The 19,131-nt window shown below is 28.8% G+C and overlaps 1 protein-coding gene across 1 annotated transcript in view; it reads left to right on the top strand.

The window, feature by feature from the left end:
* The window catches only part of LOC113378684 (ABC transporter G family member 23), a 92,587-nt gene that overhangs the window by 64,021 nt on the left and 9,435 nt on the right, over positions 1 to 19,131 (top strand). Inside the window, exons 2-5 of the mRNA XM_026619239.1 lie at positions 340 to 504; positions 9,115 to 9,233; positions 10,599 to 10,794; positions 14,652 to 14,853. Of these exons, the coding sequence (XP_026475024.1) occupies positions 340 to 504; positions 9,115 to 9,233; positions 10,599 to 10,794; positions 14,652 to 14,853 (682 nt within the window). The remainder of the gene's footprint in view (positions 1 to 339; positions 505 to 9,114; positions 9,234 to 10,598; positions 10,795 to 14,651; positions 14,854 to 19,131) is intronic.

Here is a 19,131-nt window from a genome sequence, read left to right as displayed (position 1 = left end):
TCACAACCAGCCCCTAGCTGTCCTAGTTAATATTGCTGTTCAAACTGAATAAACCATTTCGGTTTTAGTTCACTTATATTGTTGTTAGAGGACAGGGTATGAGTGCGATCTTTTCGAGAATAGTCTACTCATAAAGTATTGTGAAACAAACGATAAAACAAATAATAACAATTAAAACTGCAATAAAATGTTTCTACGTCACAATAGCAATAAATAAATTAATTATCGCAATCAACAATCACTTTTATTCTATTTCTGCGTAAATAATTGCTAATAAATTATTTTATATCATAATAACCGATTGATTAATTAATTACTTATCTATCTAACTATTTACAGTGATGGTCCGATGGGTGCCCCGGACGCAAATCCGGACGCGAGCTCGGCGTGGTCGCGGAGGCAGCACGCGGTCAGCGTGAGGCATGCCTTCAAACACTATGGCTCGAAAAGCAAACCAAATAACGTGTTGTCTAATCTCAACATGACTGTTGCCAAAGGAACTATGTAAGTTATATTTATAATTAATAAATGTTAAATTATGCAGCCAATAGTAAAGTAAAACTAGCGGTGTATGGCATCTTGCCTTAACACTATTCCTACCGACATTTCATTTGCCATTCCTACCGCGACCGGTCAAATGACCGGTCATGCAAAATCGGTATTTTTCAGTATTGAATGAAGAGTTAATGCTGGTTTAAGAGTTTATAAATACAAATACAATATATTTCTTTTATTTTAGAATGCAAAATCTACATTTTATACTGTTTTATCCAATTTTTTCACGATTTTTTTTCTTAGAGTGTATTTTCTGCACGCGCATTTTTTACGTTTTTGGCTGATTTTGTTTGTCCTATCCATCTTTCTGAAGCATTATCTGGAATATTTTCTTTTAGGGAATATGTTTTGTACTTGTACTTAATTGATTTTTTTCTTAATTTTTGTTGCAACTATACTGCATGTTAATTGGAGTAGAAAGTTCCTGTCCTGTACATTGTCTTCCCGTAATTTCTTTATGTGACAACAATGGATTTATCCTGAATAAATCCAAAATAATGTATATCCTTGATGAATTCTCTCTAAAATGACATCTACGCCAGTCCCGACGCTAATACCAATTGAATTAACTCCCGTATTAGTGTAATTTCAACATATGTGTATGTAAGTGAAAATTAGAATCTTCTTTCTTATCTTCAAAAATTGTAAATACTATTTGAGTGTTGAAGTCCTTGATTTTTAGTTCTGCCAGTATTTATAGCGGTTATATTGCTTCAATTGTACCTACCATCAGTTTTGTTTTACTAAAAGTTTAGCTATATGTAGGATAGTAAAAACGTTATATATTTTTTACATCGTGTTAGCGATTTTGATAATACGTTTTCATTAGTTATAAATCTTTAAAGAAATTCTCAGTTTGCTACGTATACTGGATGGCTATCAAAACTTTACACCCTATTTGTGCGATTTGATGGGCATAATTATATTTACATCATATATTGAACGGTTACTAAAATTTATACGTTTTCCTGAATATTATTGAACATGTGGTGAGTAAGTTTACACCTTACCTTTCTTAAAAATATAAGTTTGTCGATAGTAATACGTGGTCTTTTACAACAATTTTGATTGCTGTCAATGTAGTTGAACCAACCGTTGGATTCAAAACAAAACCTATCAATTTGTTGTTTGGATTCCTTCGTAAAAATTTATCTACACATAGACATTGAGCAAAAATGAGAAAACTCACTTTTTATACCGTAGAAGTGCAATATTTATACTCCTTGCCTCATTTGCGCAGCGTGCAACAAAATTGAAAAAATGCATATAAATTTGCAGAAGGTAGTTTTTACCACTCTAAATTCTTCTTAATTTACATTTTTTTATAAGTTTGATCATATTCTTAACAAAAACTACAAAAAATGACCGAACTTCGTCTTTCGTACAGTATACAATTTTTTTTCCAAAAATAAAAATTCAAAATACAAATTAACATTGAAAAATGTTTTATACTCACATATTAGGAAAAGTCATAAAGTTTGATGACGATTCAATTACGTTTGATATGAAAAATACTAATCGAAAAATCAAAAACGGTTATTTGACCGATCCCGGTAGGAACAGTGTTAAGGCAAATTGCTGGAACTTCCCGTACCGTAACCAAATGTTCGAGGAATATTAAATGTTCTCAAATAGATTATTATAAATACTGTAACAATGTCTAATATCTATAAAAATTACATAAGCTGAATCGCAAAGATTCGAAAAAATTATTTATTTAACGTTTATAACTGAGTTTTAGAACTTTGGCCAGAATCAAAATTAAAATCTAAATTATTTTCGATTTACAAAACATACCCATTGTTTTGTCAACACAAGCAGAAAGTTTTTTGAATCATTCAAATCGAATGTTTAGTTCTCTCAAAATCTGCCATTTTTGTAAATTTAGCCCTGTATCTTCAAAATGGCTGGACCTGTTTTTGCCAAAAACTATTCACCACTTCTCCCCATTATTACGCATTGAATGTTTTTTGGATCATTCAAATCGGATACTCCATTCTCTCAAAAACTCGATTTCTATTTTCTGCACTCTTTGCTCCGTCTCTCAGTAACGGCTGGACCTGCCTTTGCCAAAAACTAATCAGCACGTCTCCCTATCAATAAGGATCGAATGTTTTTTAAACCATTCAAGTTGGTTGATCCGTGCGCCCGAAAAAAGAAGTTGTAGTTAATTATTACGTGACTTTACATAAAATTTAATGCTATAATAACAGAAGATGCTATCATAAGATAGTTATCCTTCATACGCCATGATATTAAGTTTTGTCTACAATTGTTTCTAATTGTACTTATTGCATAAATTGCTATGAAAAAAAAGTAAAATTATTGAACGACTACGTGCGAATCCCATTCGGATGCTAAGGAATACAGTAATAAGTATCAGACACTTCTGTCCGACTGAAATATAGAAAATATCTATTAGGGTAGAGCGGAGCACAAAGGCCCAGTTTGACATTTAGTAATTATACTGTCTAATCCAAATGAAATGCATTTTAAGTGACCATACGTCTGTCTCGGTTCCGCCGGGACAGTCTCGGATTTCCACCTTGTGTCCCGAGTTTTTCCAAGATCAATATTTTTCCCGGATTTAGATCATTTGTCCCAGATTGTCCCGGGTTTTGAAAAAGTATAGGAAAAAATTGAATCTTCGCAATCATTAGATAATATAATTACAACTGCACGTCAGATATCTGACAATGATATATGCAGCGAGTATGATTATTTGAAACAACACGTTATGAATGAGCAAATTGCCGAATGAAATTCCAAAAACGGTTAAAATAGCCTCTCATATTGATAATTTAGAACTTTATTCACGAAAATTAACAAAAATTATGAAGACTTATCAACAAGTGCTTTTTTTTTTTCAAGTTAATTATGAAGAAAATTGAATAGAATTTTGTTCAATTCGAAAAATATAAGATATATATTAACATCATAAGTAAAAATAACATGTGATGGAATAACAAAGTTATTATTAAAAGTCCACACTGATTAAAAAAAATATTTATTTAAAAAAAACTGTTCTCTGTTGAATCCTTAAATACCATTTATTATTTTAAAGAATATTTAAGTTATCTAGGATAAATTACCACCACCCCCCCGGTTTAGTTCAGTTAAAAATTTCCGACCCGGTTTTGACTTTAAAAAATATGATCACCTTAGTGCATCACAATTCATAATACGTATCCAACAATTCAACAAACTATGTAGAGTAAAACTTTCAGTTAATTCCTAGGTGAAACTACTAGAAACATGTTTTTTTAATATTCTTCTAAAATTTATTATCTGTCCCTTTTTATCCCATACGCGGAATAAAAATGGACAACCGTGTGACAAACAGTTCTAATGTTTCATTTTTAATTTTAAGAGAATAATACGAAATAAAAGCTGCAACATTGAACCCGTGTGAAATACCAATTCAATGGGCGCATTTTTTACAAAGATCACACTGTACAAACCTTGATCTAGTATTTTGTCAGGAATATTTATCAGCAGATTTGTAATAACTATTAATTTAATTTATGTCGTGAAAAATTGCTTTTTTAAGAAATTGCATTTTTTTATTTACTATTTTCTTATTGTTCACATTTGTCAGTGTAAAGATGTAGTTTGTCCTTTTTACCCCACTCACATGTAAGCTTTTATAGAGCTTATGCAAAAACAAACTATTGAACCTAACTTAGAAATGAAAATACATCTCTTAAAATAATTAAATAACGTATACCGCAAAATTATATTCAGGAATCAAAAATTAAATAAAAGAGCTCAAATTCGTTATTGATACATGGCCGTTTTTCTCTTGATAGCAACGTCGTAAGAATGAAGGAGATGCCTGGTTATATATTTTTTTCCAACTACTTGAAAATAGTATCGTTAAATAATTCTATACCTTAATTGTTTATGAAATAATCGCTCCACACTATATCAATCAAATAAAAAGTTGGATACATCATAAGACTAGTTAAAAATATGGTTACTATTACACAGGCAAGGCGATAGTTGATTTTTTTTGTTGTTTTGTTGTACATATATTCATAACTTATGCGCACAACATACTTTTTGTTTTTAGCATATAAATGGTATTTTCGTTTTGTTATGCTTGAATTTTTCTATGATTATGAAAAAGTGAAATGCTTCTAGTTTTATGACAAAAACGAAATCAAGTGGTCTAAAACATTTAAATGGCTTTTGTAAGGCAGAAAAAGGTTGCAGATGATACAAACTATTACAAAAAAAGCGGAGAAGATATAACGAGGGTAGAAAGTAATTTTTCAAAATCTTTGAATTACTATTTGAGAATTTTCTGAAGATATTAGCTTTATACGTCAGCGCATACTATGCTCTTTTATTAGATGTTTTGGCATAAGAAGTGTGTCTGCAAAGTTCTTCCAAATCGTCGGAATTTTCATCATAAAAGTTGTCACAAATGTACTTGGGAGCTATTGAATGGCATCAGTGTGTGGTGCCAAATAATGGCAATATGAGTATGACGTCAAAACCAAAGCACAATTGTCAAATCTTTGCTATATTTGTTTTAATAATTGAAAATATTTCAGCACAACAAAATATATAGGTTAGATCCGGGCTTAAAAGCCTGCGGGCAAAAAGGTCCATCACCGATATCTCAAAAACAAGTAAAGTGAAGAATATTTTGACAACAAGTTTTCAAGGTCAAGGGCAAAAGATGTATAACCAGTCATTACGTTGATTCTTACGACATCGCTAATGGCAATGTTTGAAAATCCTTAACAAAGTGTATTCTCTTTCGTTGTTCGTTTGTGGACACTGTTTTTAGTTTACAAAACCTCAATATAATATTTAAGTCTACGCTATTTAAATGTTTTATAGGATGTATTGTTATTTTTAAATTAGATTCTACAGTTTTTTTGTATAACCTCTATAATACCTTACATGTAATTGGGGTAAAAAAAACCTTCTATGTAGCTATTATTTCGTGAAATCTCTTCAAAATGAAAAAAGATATTGGACCTGTTTGGCTCCTGGCTGCCCCATTTTGACCAGGTTACAAATTTTTGAAAAAACGGCAAAAACACCTTTTTACAACTTTGAATTAGCTAATTAATGTTTTACTGAACATGGTCAGATAGCTGTTTGTTTAATATATGTTATTTGTTATGACGTATTTGTTTTGGTTTTCACGATATAATTTCTCAAACCAAACTGGACTCTTGTGCCCAGCCCTGAACTATAACTTTGTTAAACGTTAAAAGCAAACTAATTGTAAGTGCCCCATGTACTTTAAATTATTAAGATACAGAACTAATTAGCATGAGAAACGGCCGGAATAGTGTTTTCATTATTATTAATTATGTCAAAATACCTTATTAAATACCTACTATCGTCTCGACTTTGGTATTTATTGTTAATTATATCTTTCTGTTTTAGTTTTATTTTTGCCGTTATATCGCTGACGTCTTTTTAAACATTTATTTATCAAATGACATCATTATTCAACGAATAAAATTTTAGTCATAATGATAATATTCCATTTAAACATTTGGAATCAATTATCACCTGTCTCTCTAAATGCGATTTTTTAAACAATACCTGTGAATTAATCATCACACAATCACGAGATTCTTTTATATAATATTAAGTTGCAACAAATGATTTAGCCTTGAATTTGAAACTTGATATAGCTCATTTTAATATGTTGACTAAATCTCGGAGACCAACTTTCTTCGAAGAATTGGAAAAGTATTTCAAAATTATCGCGTGAAACAATTAACAAACAAAAATATCTTAGTAAAACGTTACGCAAATCTTAACTGGATTTAATGCAATGTAATAAATTTCGACACCAATTTGGAATTTAGTTAGATTGCAAATGCAAACATGTGAGTTATGATAATTGTTGGGTAATTTCTTGAACATAATTCACATAGAATTTTAAATATTCTGTACATTTTCTTAATGTTGCATAACTTTTAAATGAAAATTTAATTTTGAGATAGTAGAATTAGTGGGTAACAAAACTGCTCGTCGTAAATTAGAACATGTAAGAGAAGTCATTGGACTTGCTGAAATTCCAAATTATGCCAAAAATGTTGTCAATTTTAGTATTTGTAGCTATATACAATTAATAAAGTCGTAATGATAACGATGTATGTATATTTAAAAATATTAACATCACTGCTACAAAGTAGACCATATTGTTAAAACTATATAAAGTTTGTTTTGATTTATGTTGGCATTTTTTTCTATAATTGAAGTAAACCTTTGATTTTAGCAAAATATTGTTTTACTTATTTTATTTATATTATGTTTGTAGATTTTTGTATTTTGAAACGTTTAATTGATTTAAATTTGTTGGATTTATTCTAAGTAAAAATTGCGACTAGGTTCATTAATTTTGCATATGTAACATTGCACTGAAACATCTAAAACTCAAGTATCTGACAAAGTATTTTTTAACAATTAAACAAATAACTGAAATACGATATTCTGTCCAGATGTACGAGGAAGAAATTCTCAAAAGTATGTCTATCTTAACAATGGTATAGGCGAGCATTTGTAAATAAATTTTTCAAAATATCTATTGTTTCACTACAAATGTGCAAATACTGACTACGGGGAAATAAATATTCAACAAAAAGTTGTTTAAAAATATTTATGAACTAAACGCACAAATACTTTTAGGTTATTAATATTATTAATAAGTGTTAATAAACAGAACTCTGCAGGTCCGTAATAAAAATTGTACTAAAACAAGATTTCGGTTTGCGTTATTATTATCGACTAATTTTAAATTTTAAATATATAAGATATCTTTACAAATTTATTAGTATTTAATATTGCGTAACAATTTTTGTAATTGCTAAATTATATAAATAGTAATCTTAGTTAATGTAAAAAATTAAACTCAAAATGGAAATGTTAAAAATTACACATGGGATTAGTTGAAACAAAACTTTGGGGCTAGTTGTAATGTGCAAAAATGGTATTGCCTGGTGTATAGTGAAACTTATACAAATTCAAGCGAAAATTATTTCTATTTCTATATATCAATTAAAATTATTTAAGTAAAATTTTTATTACAAAAGACACAAATATTTTATTTGTAGTAATTATAGTTTACGTTCAATTATAAAAGAATTACTTAAAAATAAGTCAATTTTCTTAAAAATGAGTGAAGACATTATTGTCGTTACTACTTGCCCCAGTAGATGTTACAACTAGCCCAAAATCAAATTATTTGTGAAATACTTATTTTGCGAACAATAGTTATAGAATTATTTTTACTTGGTTCGGTAGAGGAATAGTTACAGCAACTATACATCTTTATTTCGTAGAAATATAATCAGTGAATCTCAAGATATAATAATTAAAAAAAAAACTGTTACAACAAGACTTTAGTTTCCTTATTTTTCCCATTATTGAAAATAACTAATAATTCGTATGTCTTCGCAAACTATTAAATTTTAGTAGGACGTATTAAATTTTTTTTATAGAAATGTTGCAACCAATAATGATGTTAAATCTAATTTTGTTGAGTAATTTAATTAATGAAAATAACTAGCTGTAAGTGGAATTCTGTCTTAAGGCAATTAGGGCATCGTGCCTTAAGGCAAATTGCTGGAACTTCCCGTACCAAAAATTATTATTTTTTTAAAAACGATTAACATTTTTGAAAAAAAATTACTTCGAAAAAATAAGATTTTTGAGAAACTATAAATTTGACAAAAAATACTTTTTTTTTGAAAAAAAAAATTGAAAAAAAAAATTTTTTAAAAAAAATTTTTTTTAAGTTTTTTTTTTGAAAAAAAAATGTTTTCTTTATTTTGACATATGTTGGAAGATCTGAACTTTTTTCAAAGCAATCGTACTGCTTTAACTGCATAGAGACAAAATATAAAGCGCGTAAGCGCCGCGTCGCTGTCTAACGGGTAAACATTGGTACGGAACCCATAGGAATGTAAACAAAATTTATACTTATTGTTAAAATCTCTATAAAATATCTGATAATTTGATGTGCATATGTCTAATAATCATTTTTGACCGCAAAATGGCATTTTTTTTTACTTTTTTCGTTAGATCTCCGAAATCGCTAGACCTGCCCTTATGAAAATTTAATCAAATCTTCATCTTGTCAATACAAGTAAAATGTTTTTTGAATTATTAAAATCGGACGCTCCGTTCTCTTAAAAACTGAGGTACCGTTTTTGGCACTTTTTGCTCCATATCTTCGGAACGGCTAGACCTACCTCCGCCAAAAACTAATCAGCACGTCTCCTTATCAATACGGATCGAATGTTTTTTAAATTATTCAAATTGCTTCATCCGTGTTCCCGAAATCGTCGACCAAAATTTGTATCCGCACACACATACATACACGCACACACACACACATACATCCATTTTTTCTAAGGTATGCCAAAATATTCAGAAACCTCTGAAACGTAAAGATATATTAAAATTTTCATTACGGGAAGTTAATTAGAGCTGTATCAGTATTATTAGTTTTGCTAATAGTTTTGATAATATTTTCAAAATAGTTTTATCTAAAAATTCTCATCTATATTATTCATTTTGCAGTTATGGATTACTCGGAGCGTCTGGTTGTGGAAAAACTACCTTATTATCATGTATCGTAGGACGAAGGCGGCTGAACACTGGAGAAATTTGGGTTTTGGGAGGAAAGCCAGGAACAAAAGGTAAAGAAAATGATATCTGGTGTAGATATTTAATTTTTTTCTACCTTTTTTCGTTTAATAAGATATTTTATAATAATATAATTGGAGGCGAGTGGATTTAGTAGCATACCCACCGCCAACAGATTTTGATATGCATACATTTTTCTCCGTACCAACAAATGAGAATTCATTTGTTGACATGAGTTTTGATTTTTTATAAATAATTCTTATAACATTCACCGCAAGCAAAAATCTCAATTATTCGTGTCAAATTTTTAAAAAAAGTTTATGGTGATTAATTTTAAAGTTCGATAATAGCTTTTTGCCTGATTCAGGGTTTAACACATGAAATTTTGTGCGTGTTGAAAAATGAATTAATATTGTGCACACAAATTTCGAAAATTTTGATATTTGCTTTATAGATACTTTTCATAAGGCATAATGATTTACATTAGTCGGTTTTTCAATGGTTACTAACATCTTCTATTTTATCATAATGAGATATCTTACAGAAACGTTATAATTAGCAACCGATTTTTTATCGTTAATTCAATATGTAACACATCGAATAGTACACATTAATAAAACTTGTTTTCATTTCGATATTTATGTAGCAATCATAAAACTTGATGTATACTGGAAAATTTTCTCTATTACGTTGGCTTTTCGATATTTAATTGCAACAACAATGTTAATATATGAGTAAAGCATAAAATTGAACAAGATACTGAACATCTAAATCTAATCTCGTGAATTTATGCCGAGTTTTTAATAGTGTTATTACTGTAAAAACCGTTTATCTCTTTATCGTTAATGAATAAAATATATAAAAATTATATTTTAATCTATTACATTTTGGGCGCTTTAAAATCGGATTGTAACAGTTCATATATAATCTTTCTTTGAAACTTCTCTACTTTCAGTTCAATTTTTTTTAACGTCCTCAATTTCAACAAATACAAAGAAATTTTGTTAAAAATATCTCAAACATAATAAGATCATGTCATCATGTTTTGCTTAAATTTATTATAAAGCGTTTTTATTACTTTGATCACTATGTTTTTATTTGTTTGTTATATTTGTTAGTTAAATCTAATACTATTGGAATTCTATTCTAGAGACGAAATATAAACTCGTTTTATTGAATTTTATGTCTTTAAAAATAAATAAATGGTTTTATATTAATCATAATAAATAGAATTTCGATGACGCTACATCGTGATAGTTTAGATCTAATTAGTACACCACTTCAGGAATAACACACATGCATTAGGATAATTATTCCTGATTTATTGCTCATTAGGATTCTTAATCAACAATCCGCTAAAATTAACCATTAAACTATGTTTAATTTATTCTCTAATAAATCTTTATTATTAATTCTAGGATCCGGTGTACCAGGTAAACGTGTCGGTTACATGCCACAAGAAATTGCCTTGTATGGCGAATTTTCTATAAAAGAAACTATGATGTACTTCGGATGGATTTTTGGAATGCAAACATCCGAAATCAATGAACGATTACAGTTTTTGCTCAACTTCTTGGATTTACCTAGCCAGAACCGATTAGTGAAAAATCTCAGGTAAGAATTAATTCTAAAATCATAGTAATTAATAAATTGATGGTGTCATAAAAATAATAATTTACATAAGCATAAACGTGCGCAATAAAATTTTGCTTCAAACATATAAATATACATAAACATATAATATAAAAAATTATAAGTATATATTTGAAAGGAAAAAAAACGCAAATCGGTAATATTATAAAAAAATGTATAGTAAAACCTAACTAACTAAAGGAGTTGAATATAAAATATATAAGCATATGCTAAAATAATATGCTCATAACAATAAATAAAATTCTATGCCAGTCAGTTCATTCAGTCTACCATGTTTCTAATTTTCTGCCTTATTATCAAGAAGGCTATTAATTTTTTTTTGTATTATTATTAACTATGTAGATAACGATCAGAATACCAATGGGATAGAATTCTTTCTATAAGATATTATTCTAGAAAGCATCTAATTTAGTTTGCATTTATGTTGAGTTAGGAGTTGATAAATCAACTACAAGACTTAACCTTGCTTTCAAAATCTAGATCATTTTCAAATAATTAGTTAGTCGTTTCAGTTATAGTATAATTAATATAGAAGTCAATTTTTTTGCACATCGAATGTTCTCTTTGTCCTTCATCGAAAATATAGCTAAGTTAATTAGTCAGTTAATTCCTTAAAGTCATCATTAAAAGAACATGCAGTTATTTATTAAACCATTTTTTTCAACATGTTATCTACCACATTCATCTAGTCTAGTTTTCCTACAATTACGTCCATATCTACAAAGTTTGCAATGTGTTTACTTAAATCTCATTAAATAAATGAAAATTTCACTGCTACCTCATTGTTAACAAATAATTTTTATGCTGTTTTCTAAAATTTCAAAATAAAAGAGTGCAAAACGAAACAACGTTAAGTAGAGTCTTACTGTATTTTATAATAAAAGAACCGCGATTCGTATTTTTTATTGTGTCATTTATTCAAAGTATTTGAATAACTATTTAGGTTTTGATTTAATATGTATTTATGCTTTATTAAATAATTTTCCATATATGTGAAAATATTGACTAGTGTCTGGTTTTGTATTCGCTTTGAAGGTCATTGGCATAACAACGGTGCAATTATTTATTTTAAATATTTGAACTAATATAGTACTACGGTACATATTCCTACAAAAACATTTATACATGGTAATAGGAGACTATATATAAATATATATATATATATATATATATATATATATATAAGTAATGTTAGATGTAACACCTTCAATGGTTTTGAATTGTTTTTCCGGTTGATGTTTCAGAGATAAAAATTGTCTTTTTGTGAAGAAATAGCTTGTCATATTATATTTCTAATATGACTGATTCCCAAAACAATTATTGGGAAAAAATATGTTACATTATAAAAAACTAAAAAATTAAAAACTCATGAGACCTCATCTTTTTAATAAAAAAAAATGCTTGTTGGTTCAGAAAAAGTGCTCAAAATAATATCTGTCTTGAAAACAAATATAAATTTAGATCGATGCAAATTTAGGTATTGAACACAGCCTCTTCGTTATTTCGTTATTCAATATTCACATAATATGTATACTGATAGTTTTCAAATAATTTTTATTCAAAAACAATTTATTCCGTTTGAATTATTCTTTGTTGGTGATTTTTGTTTTTAATCCAAGTAATGCAATTATCTTAAAGTTAATCATCATAACGTCGATCTAGTTTATTTCGTATCAATCTCCAGAAAAAATTACTCAAAACGCTAGTAGTAGTCATAGTTTCCTCATTAATTATTATTTTTACAATAGTTGTTTCAAAGCTTTATTAAAATTGCTTATCTATTATAATCGACGAAGCTTGAAATAATTAAAACTTATAATGATGTTGCAAGCGTAGCAAAGTTTCAGTTTTCATTAAACGAATCAAGGTACTTTCATAATTTAGTATTCCTTTTGATAATTTACTTTATATTATATTTCCGTATAAATTACAGTCCACCAGGAAGGAAGTATTAAGAACTTGCTCTAGTAGACCGGTGTATCCATTTAATTTTGTAAATTTTCTATTATTATAACATCGCTTTCCCCAACGATACAGTAACTTGGGAATTAGACCGTCTGTATTCATAATCATTTCAAAGTATTTCATCTCTAGGTAAATAAATACCTTAGTTTTCTGAATAGAAAGAATGTTATGATAATACGTTATTTTACGGGATGCTACATTTTTTTTCTTTTTTTTTTAAATTTGATACTAAATTCAAGCTAAATTTAAATAAACCTAGTAAAATAAACAGTTGTTTTAAATAATATAATTTTTGACATATTTAAATTCAAAATTATAAATTGCAGAATTATAAAATTAAGTATAATAGTAGCGTAAATCAAAACTAATTTTGAATAAATATTTAATCCTATTTAATTTTAACGCATACAAAATCAAAAAATCAAAATCGCTGGATGTACTAAATTTGTATCCTGACGAAGCTTACTAAAAATGTCTTTTATAATTTTGAACAGTAAATATTTTTGTGTTCATTAAGATTTTCAAATAAATATTTCAATATTTATTTCGATTTAAGTGCACAAACATAGTTGCGATTATTTGTGTTCTGTATCTTATTAATGAAACAGATTATCTAAAAAGAAATCACACTAATGAATATGATTTTTTTTTCACAACATTTTCAATGATAAAAAGCATTGTTTTGAGCACTCAAACGTATTATCTAAATAAATAATTCGAAGTTTAACTGATTTTTTTCAAACTAATTAAGTCACAAATAAACTAGCTAGATCTTCACGATTAAATTAGATGTTTACCTTATGAATTCACTTCTATTTAGTTAACCTTTGCCAATAATTTACCTTTTATGATATTGGAAAATATACTTAATACGAATTTCTAAATAAGATAGGGGAAACTGGTTACGGTTGTGCCACTTTTTTTATCAACAATAATTTTGTTGATTTACCAGTAAGCTGGGAGAAAAGAAAATTAAATGGTAATCAGAACATTTGTCTACGTGAAAATACAAAAACACTATTCTTAAATACATTTTTATTTTATTTATGATGGCTTTATCTTAAATACAATGGATTCATCATAAAATCAAATCATACAAGAAAATGGCGAGTGTCATAACGGTCCCTCGTGTGTAGGCATAAAAATAGATTAAAAAATAAAAAATACCAGAATAACGACATTTATTGTCGTTAGTAATCTATTGTTACTTATATGAACACAACACAAAATTTAAACAAAGCTTATACATGAAATATAACAAAACATAATGTTTTAAACAAAGTTAACAAGAACTTTTTGCGAAATCTTTTTTTTATTGTATTGAATTTACCTTTTTCTTTCTCTTTTGTATTTTGTCTTAGTTCAGTTAGATTTCTTAATCTGTTTAATGTTCACCCGAAAAGGACAAGAAATACATATCACAACCGTGCCCAACGCACGCTTTTGAAAACAAATCATCATTATGACTGAGCTAGATTATCTAAGCGAAAACTAATTGCTAATAAATATCTACTAATGTGCAACTTTCAGCAAAATAACAAACAAAGTAGTATATCGAACATAAAACTTAGTTTCGACTTTTTAAAAGTAATGCGGTTTACAGATCATACTGCACATTTCTCTCTTTGGTCACTATCTCAAAATCAGTACAGTTTAGCTGTTATGACGACTGTCACTACCGTACCCTGGCACAACCGTACCCATTCTCACCTACTCTTTAATTTGGTTACATGTTATGAATAATCTTAAGAAGGGTTTAAAGTAATATTTATTATCTTTGCCACGGACTTCTCATAAATAAATATTTAAATAAGTAAATTAATAACAACGTCAATCTCATTGCTTATTTTCAGTGGCGGTCAACAGCGTCGTGTGAGTTTCGCCGTTGCCCTCATGCATGACCCCGAGTTGTTAATCCTGGACGAGCCTACGGTCGGCGTAGACCCTCTGCTACGTCAAAGTATATGGAACCACTTGGTTCATATTACCAAAGGGGGTAACAAAACCGTCATCATTACTACTCATTATATCGAAGAAGCCCGACAAGCACACGCGGTGAGTAACAAAAAAATATATATTTATTAATAATAATCACATTATTTTTAACCCTAACCGATTATTTTATCTACCATTATCAATTTTACTTATTATTATTTGGTTATTCATGTTTTAGTGCAATTTCACAACGTATAGAATTCAATAAATAATCCTCATTGTTTGTATAATTTAATCATTAAAACGACGTAGTAAATATTGATTCATTTATAAAAATTAGAACAATAAAAATATTACATTTACTGACCTATAATCTACTTTAGTGAAAAATGTAAAAATGGTATTTGAATGTAATAATTAATAACATTTAAAGTAGTATATCGGAGCTCAATAGTACTGTTATAAAGATTCTAATTCATTTTATCATTTATTTGTCATAGCCCATCTGAACTTACGGTTCAATTAGGTTATCTGCTGTCGAGAAAATGAGGTTCAGAAATTCCTCCCTTGCGCAGTTTCTTTATATAAATGTGTTGTTTGTCAATTTATAAATTCTGCAGCAACTAAAATTAAACTAATCACGATATTATTTCCATTTTCAGAAGTTAAATCAAATTGTTTTTCAATTGTTATACAATCAGAGTAATTGATACTAAAACTCAATAAATTGTAAGGTTAAATTAAAATATAAACTAGTGGTGTGTATGGCATCGTGCCGTAAGGCAAATTGCTGGAACTTCTCGTACCGTAACGAAATGTTCGAGGAATATGAAATATTTTCAAGCAGATTATTATAAATAAATATTGTGACATTGTCTAATATTTATAAGAATTATATAAACTGAATTGCAAAGTTGAAAATATTTCTTTGAAGTATATTAGAACTTAAGTCAAAATTACAATTAAAATCAGAATCATTTTCTATATACAAAACAAATTTTTTTTTTCCAAAAGCTATTATTTTGTTAAAATAAGCAGAAAGTTCTTTGAATCATTCAAATCGAACGCTTAGTTCTCTCAAAAACTGCCATTTTTTGTATTTTTAGCTCTGTATCTCCGAAACCGCTGGACCTGCTTTTGCCAAAAACTAATCACCCTTCTCCCCGTCATTACGAATTGAATGTTTTTTGGATCATTCAAATCGGATGCTCCGATCTCTCAAAAACTCGATTTCTATTTTTTGCACTCTTTGCTCGGTATCTCCGAAACGGCTGGACCTGCCTTCAACACATCTCCCTATCAATAGGAATCGAATGTATTTTGAATCATTCAAATCGGTTGATCCGTGCGCCCGAAAACGTGGACGAAAAATTGTATCCATACATACATACACATACTCACACATCCATTTTTTCTGAGGTATGCCAAAATGTTCAGAAACCTTCAAAACTTCGAGAAATGTAAAAATTTTCAATTTCGATTTTTGGACGATTGCAATAACTTACCCTACGGGAAGTTAACAAGCTAGCGGTGCATTGCATCGCATCGTAATTAATTATTTTTAAAAGTTTTAATTTTTTTTTTAATTTTGAACAGTCTACCTGCCTGAATATCTGATAATTTGATTTGCATATGTCTAATGATCAATTTCGCCCCCAAATGGCATTTTGTTACCTTTTTTGTTGAATCTCCAAAACCCCTGAACCTGCCTTACCAAAAATCTCTTCATTCAGTCAATGAAGAATCAGTCAGTGAAATATTTTTTGAATCATTCAAATCGGTTGTTCGAAGCGCCTGAAATCGTGGACGAAAAATTGTATTCAAATATACATACACACCATTATTTCTAAAGAATGTTAAAATGTTCAGAAACCTTTGAAATGTAAATACATGCAAAAAAATCTATTTTTTGCGATTACTATGACTTACCCTAAGGGAATTTAATTAATACAATTGCATAAACTGTAAGTTTTTTGAAAGATATTTAGAGTTGGAAATCGCATTGATTAATTTATGACGAAAAGCAAACATTTTATTTTCTAAATAAGCAATTAAAAATTATCTAAATAGCTAAATCTCTATTCTTATAAATTAGGTATATTATTTCCACTTTTCGGAAAGTTTATGCGATTTGCCTTAAGGGGCACAACTAGTGTGAAATTTTCAAACAATCAAATTTTCAATTTTTCCATATTTCGATAGGTTATACCTTTAAAAATAACATAGAATATTCCAAAGGCTTCAAAATTTGAGTATATAATTTGTTTTTATCAAAAATTGCAAATAAAATAATTACTGGTCACAATTTATACGCATGACGAATATGCTCGTTAATGCATAAAACTCTGCCATTTCTCCATGACGAGTATACTCATATGTAACTGTTAACCGGTTGAAGTAAATAAAACGAATCATACAAAATATTACATATATTATTATGTATCAATATCAATATATCTTATAACGAGATAATCGAATCTTGTGAAAATAGTTCTCAATGTTAGTTCCTCAGAAGTGGACGTGCAAAGTGCTAAGGAACGCATTCGCCGCATTCGTTCGCGCGAAAGCGAAAGCTGTTACACGGCCGCTAGCTAACAGCTGATACACAACTCGCGGTCGATTGTCTCACTTTAAGTGATATTAATACTTAACTCGGCTGCATTAATAAATAACTCGGATGTAAACCGATTGAAATAAACGTCACAATATTAAAGTTTCAAGAAAAGTTAGGGAATTCAACGAAAAGGTTAAATTATCCGAATATTGGTTTCGCCGTTCTTACTCTACATCAGCGGTAGCGAAACTCTTTCAATCATTACCCAAACAACCCAATCAAACAAACAACTTTCTGAATATTTTCAGTAAAACTCTAACCTTATTCGCATTGTAGAAATGTGTTTGTTTTTGCAGTTTTTTTTTAAATTTGTCACCTGGTCCTTTTTCAATAACTTAATTTTAATGAGATTTGACGAAATAACAGCTATTATTCAACCAATACAAAATACAAATTTCATGGGTACATTTTTTACAGAGATAACACTGTATATAATCTTGATCTGGTACTTCGTCAAAATGATTCATCAGCAGAGTTCGAAGTCCATTATTTCGACTATTTTTTTGTTAAATTACTTCCTTAAAGTAAATTTAATTTTTTTTGCAATATTTTATTGTTTACGCCTTTGCTAGGGTAACAATGCAGTTGGTACTTTTTACCCCCAAGTGAACGCTTTCAGGTGGGTTATATAAAACAATACATCTTACGAAACAATTAAATACCGTATACCTAAAAACTATATTGAGGTTTCGTAAACCAAACAACAGTACTCACAATCAAAAAACTAACAATGCCGTATATCTCCTAATTGCGACGTCATAAATATCAAGGTTATACATACAGCTGGTTATACATACTTTCCCTGTATTTTCAAATATTGTTTTTAAAAAATTCTTAACTTTATTGTTTTTGAGATATCGGTAGTGAACCTTTTTGTCCGAGGATCTCTAAGCCCCGTTCTACCCTATATGTTAAAGGTTGCAAATAGTTATTGCAACTACTGGTTTATATACTTCAGTCCATCTTATAGTTTTTGTTTTAGACAAGCTATATATCGATTTTCAACTTCCTACCTCATCATTTTCCGAGATCACTTTTTGGCGGAACTGTAAGCGACATAAAAAATATTGCGAGATTTTATTCAAACTGGCGTGAGCTATACTATTTATAGCAAAAATTGCTGAATTATTATTTATTACAGTACTAAAAAGTAAAAATAATCTTTCATTTTTTATTTTCCACTAGTGCGTCTGTCTGGTCTACTTTTTAATTAGCACTATTCGAAATCCTTTATGTATACATGGGATATGTAACAAATAATAGAGATATATAATATTTAAAAATATTCATTTTATTAATACAAATTTACTTTAAAAAGCATGTAAAGAGTAAATCGTACAGACACTCATAAAGAGTACATAAACACATACAAACTAAATGCAGATTTAACCAAAACACAACACAGCCAATTTTCCGAAAAATAAAAAATATTGTGGTAACACTATATTATGGATCTTCGTATGAATTGGTAGTGACGAACTCGAAAAAGCTATATATTTGCTGTGCTATTACACGCTAAGCAAACAAAACCTAACTTCACGAATGTGTTATCAATGAGACACCAGAAAAATGCATTTATGATAAAAGTGTCATTTGACTTTCATGCGTTTTGAAGATTAGAATTTTTGACAGTTTGTTACTTCCAACTATTACGAATATAGACCCGTAACATTGTGTTATCATAACATTTCTATTTTATCGGAGAATTGGCTTCAGCATTTGCGCTATTTTTAAGATACAAACATTAATACTTTCTTCAATGTAAATATTACAAAATTGTTGTA

Source organism: Ctenocephalides felis, unplaced genomic scaffold (genome assembly GCF_003426905.1).
Source record: "Ctenocephalides felis isolate EL2017-DRISC unplaced genomic scaffold, ASM342690v1 CF-g0.4_SCAFFOLD_01886, whole genome shotgun sequence".
NCBI lineage: Eukaryota > Metazoa > Arthropoda > Insecta > Siphonaptera > Pulicidae > Ctenocephalides > Ctenocephalides felis.
This window is presented reverse-complemented; position numbering and strand designations above follow the sequence as displayed.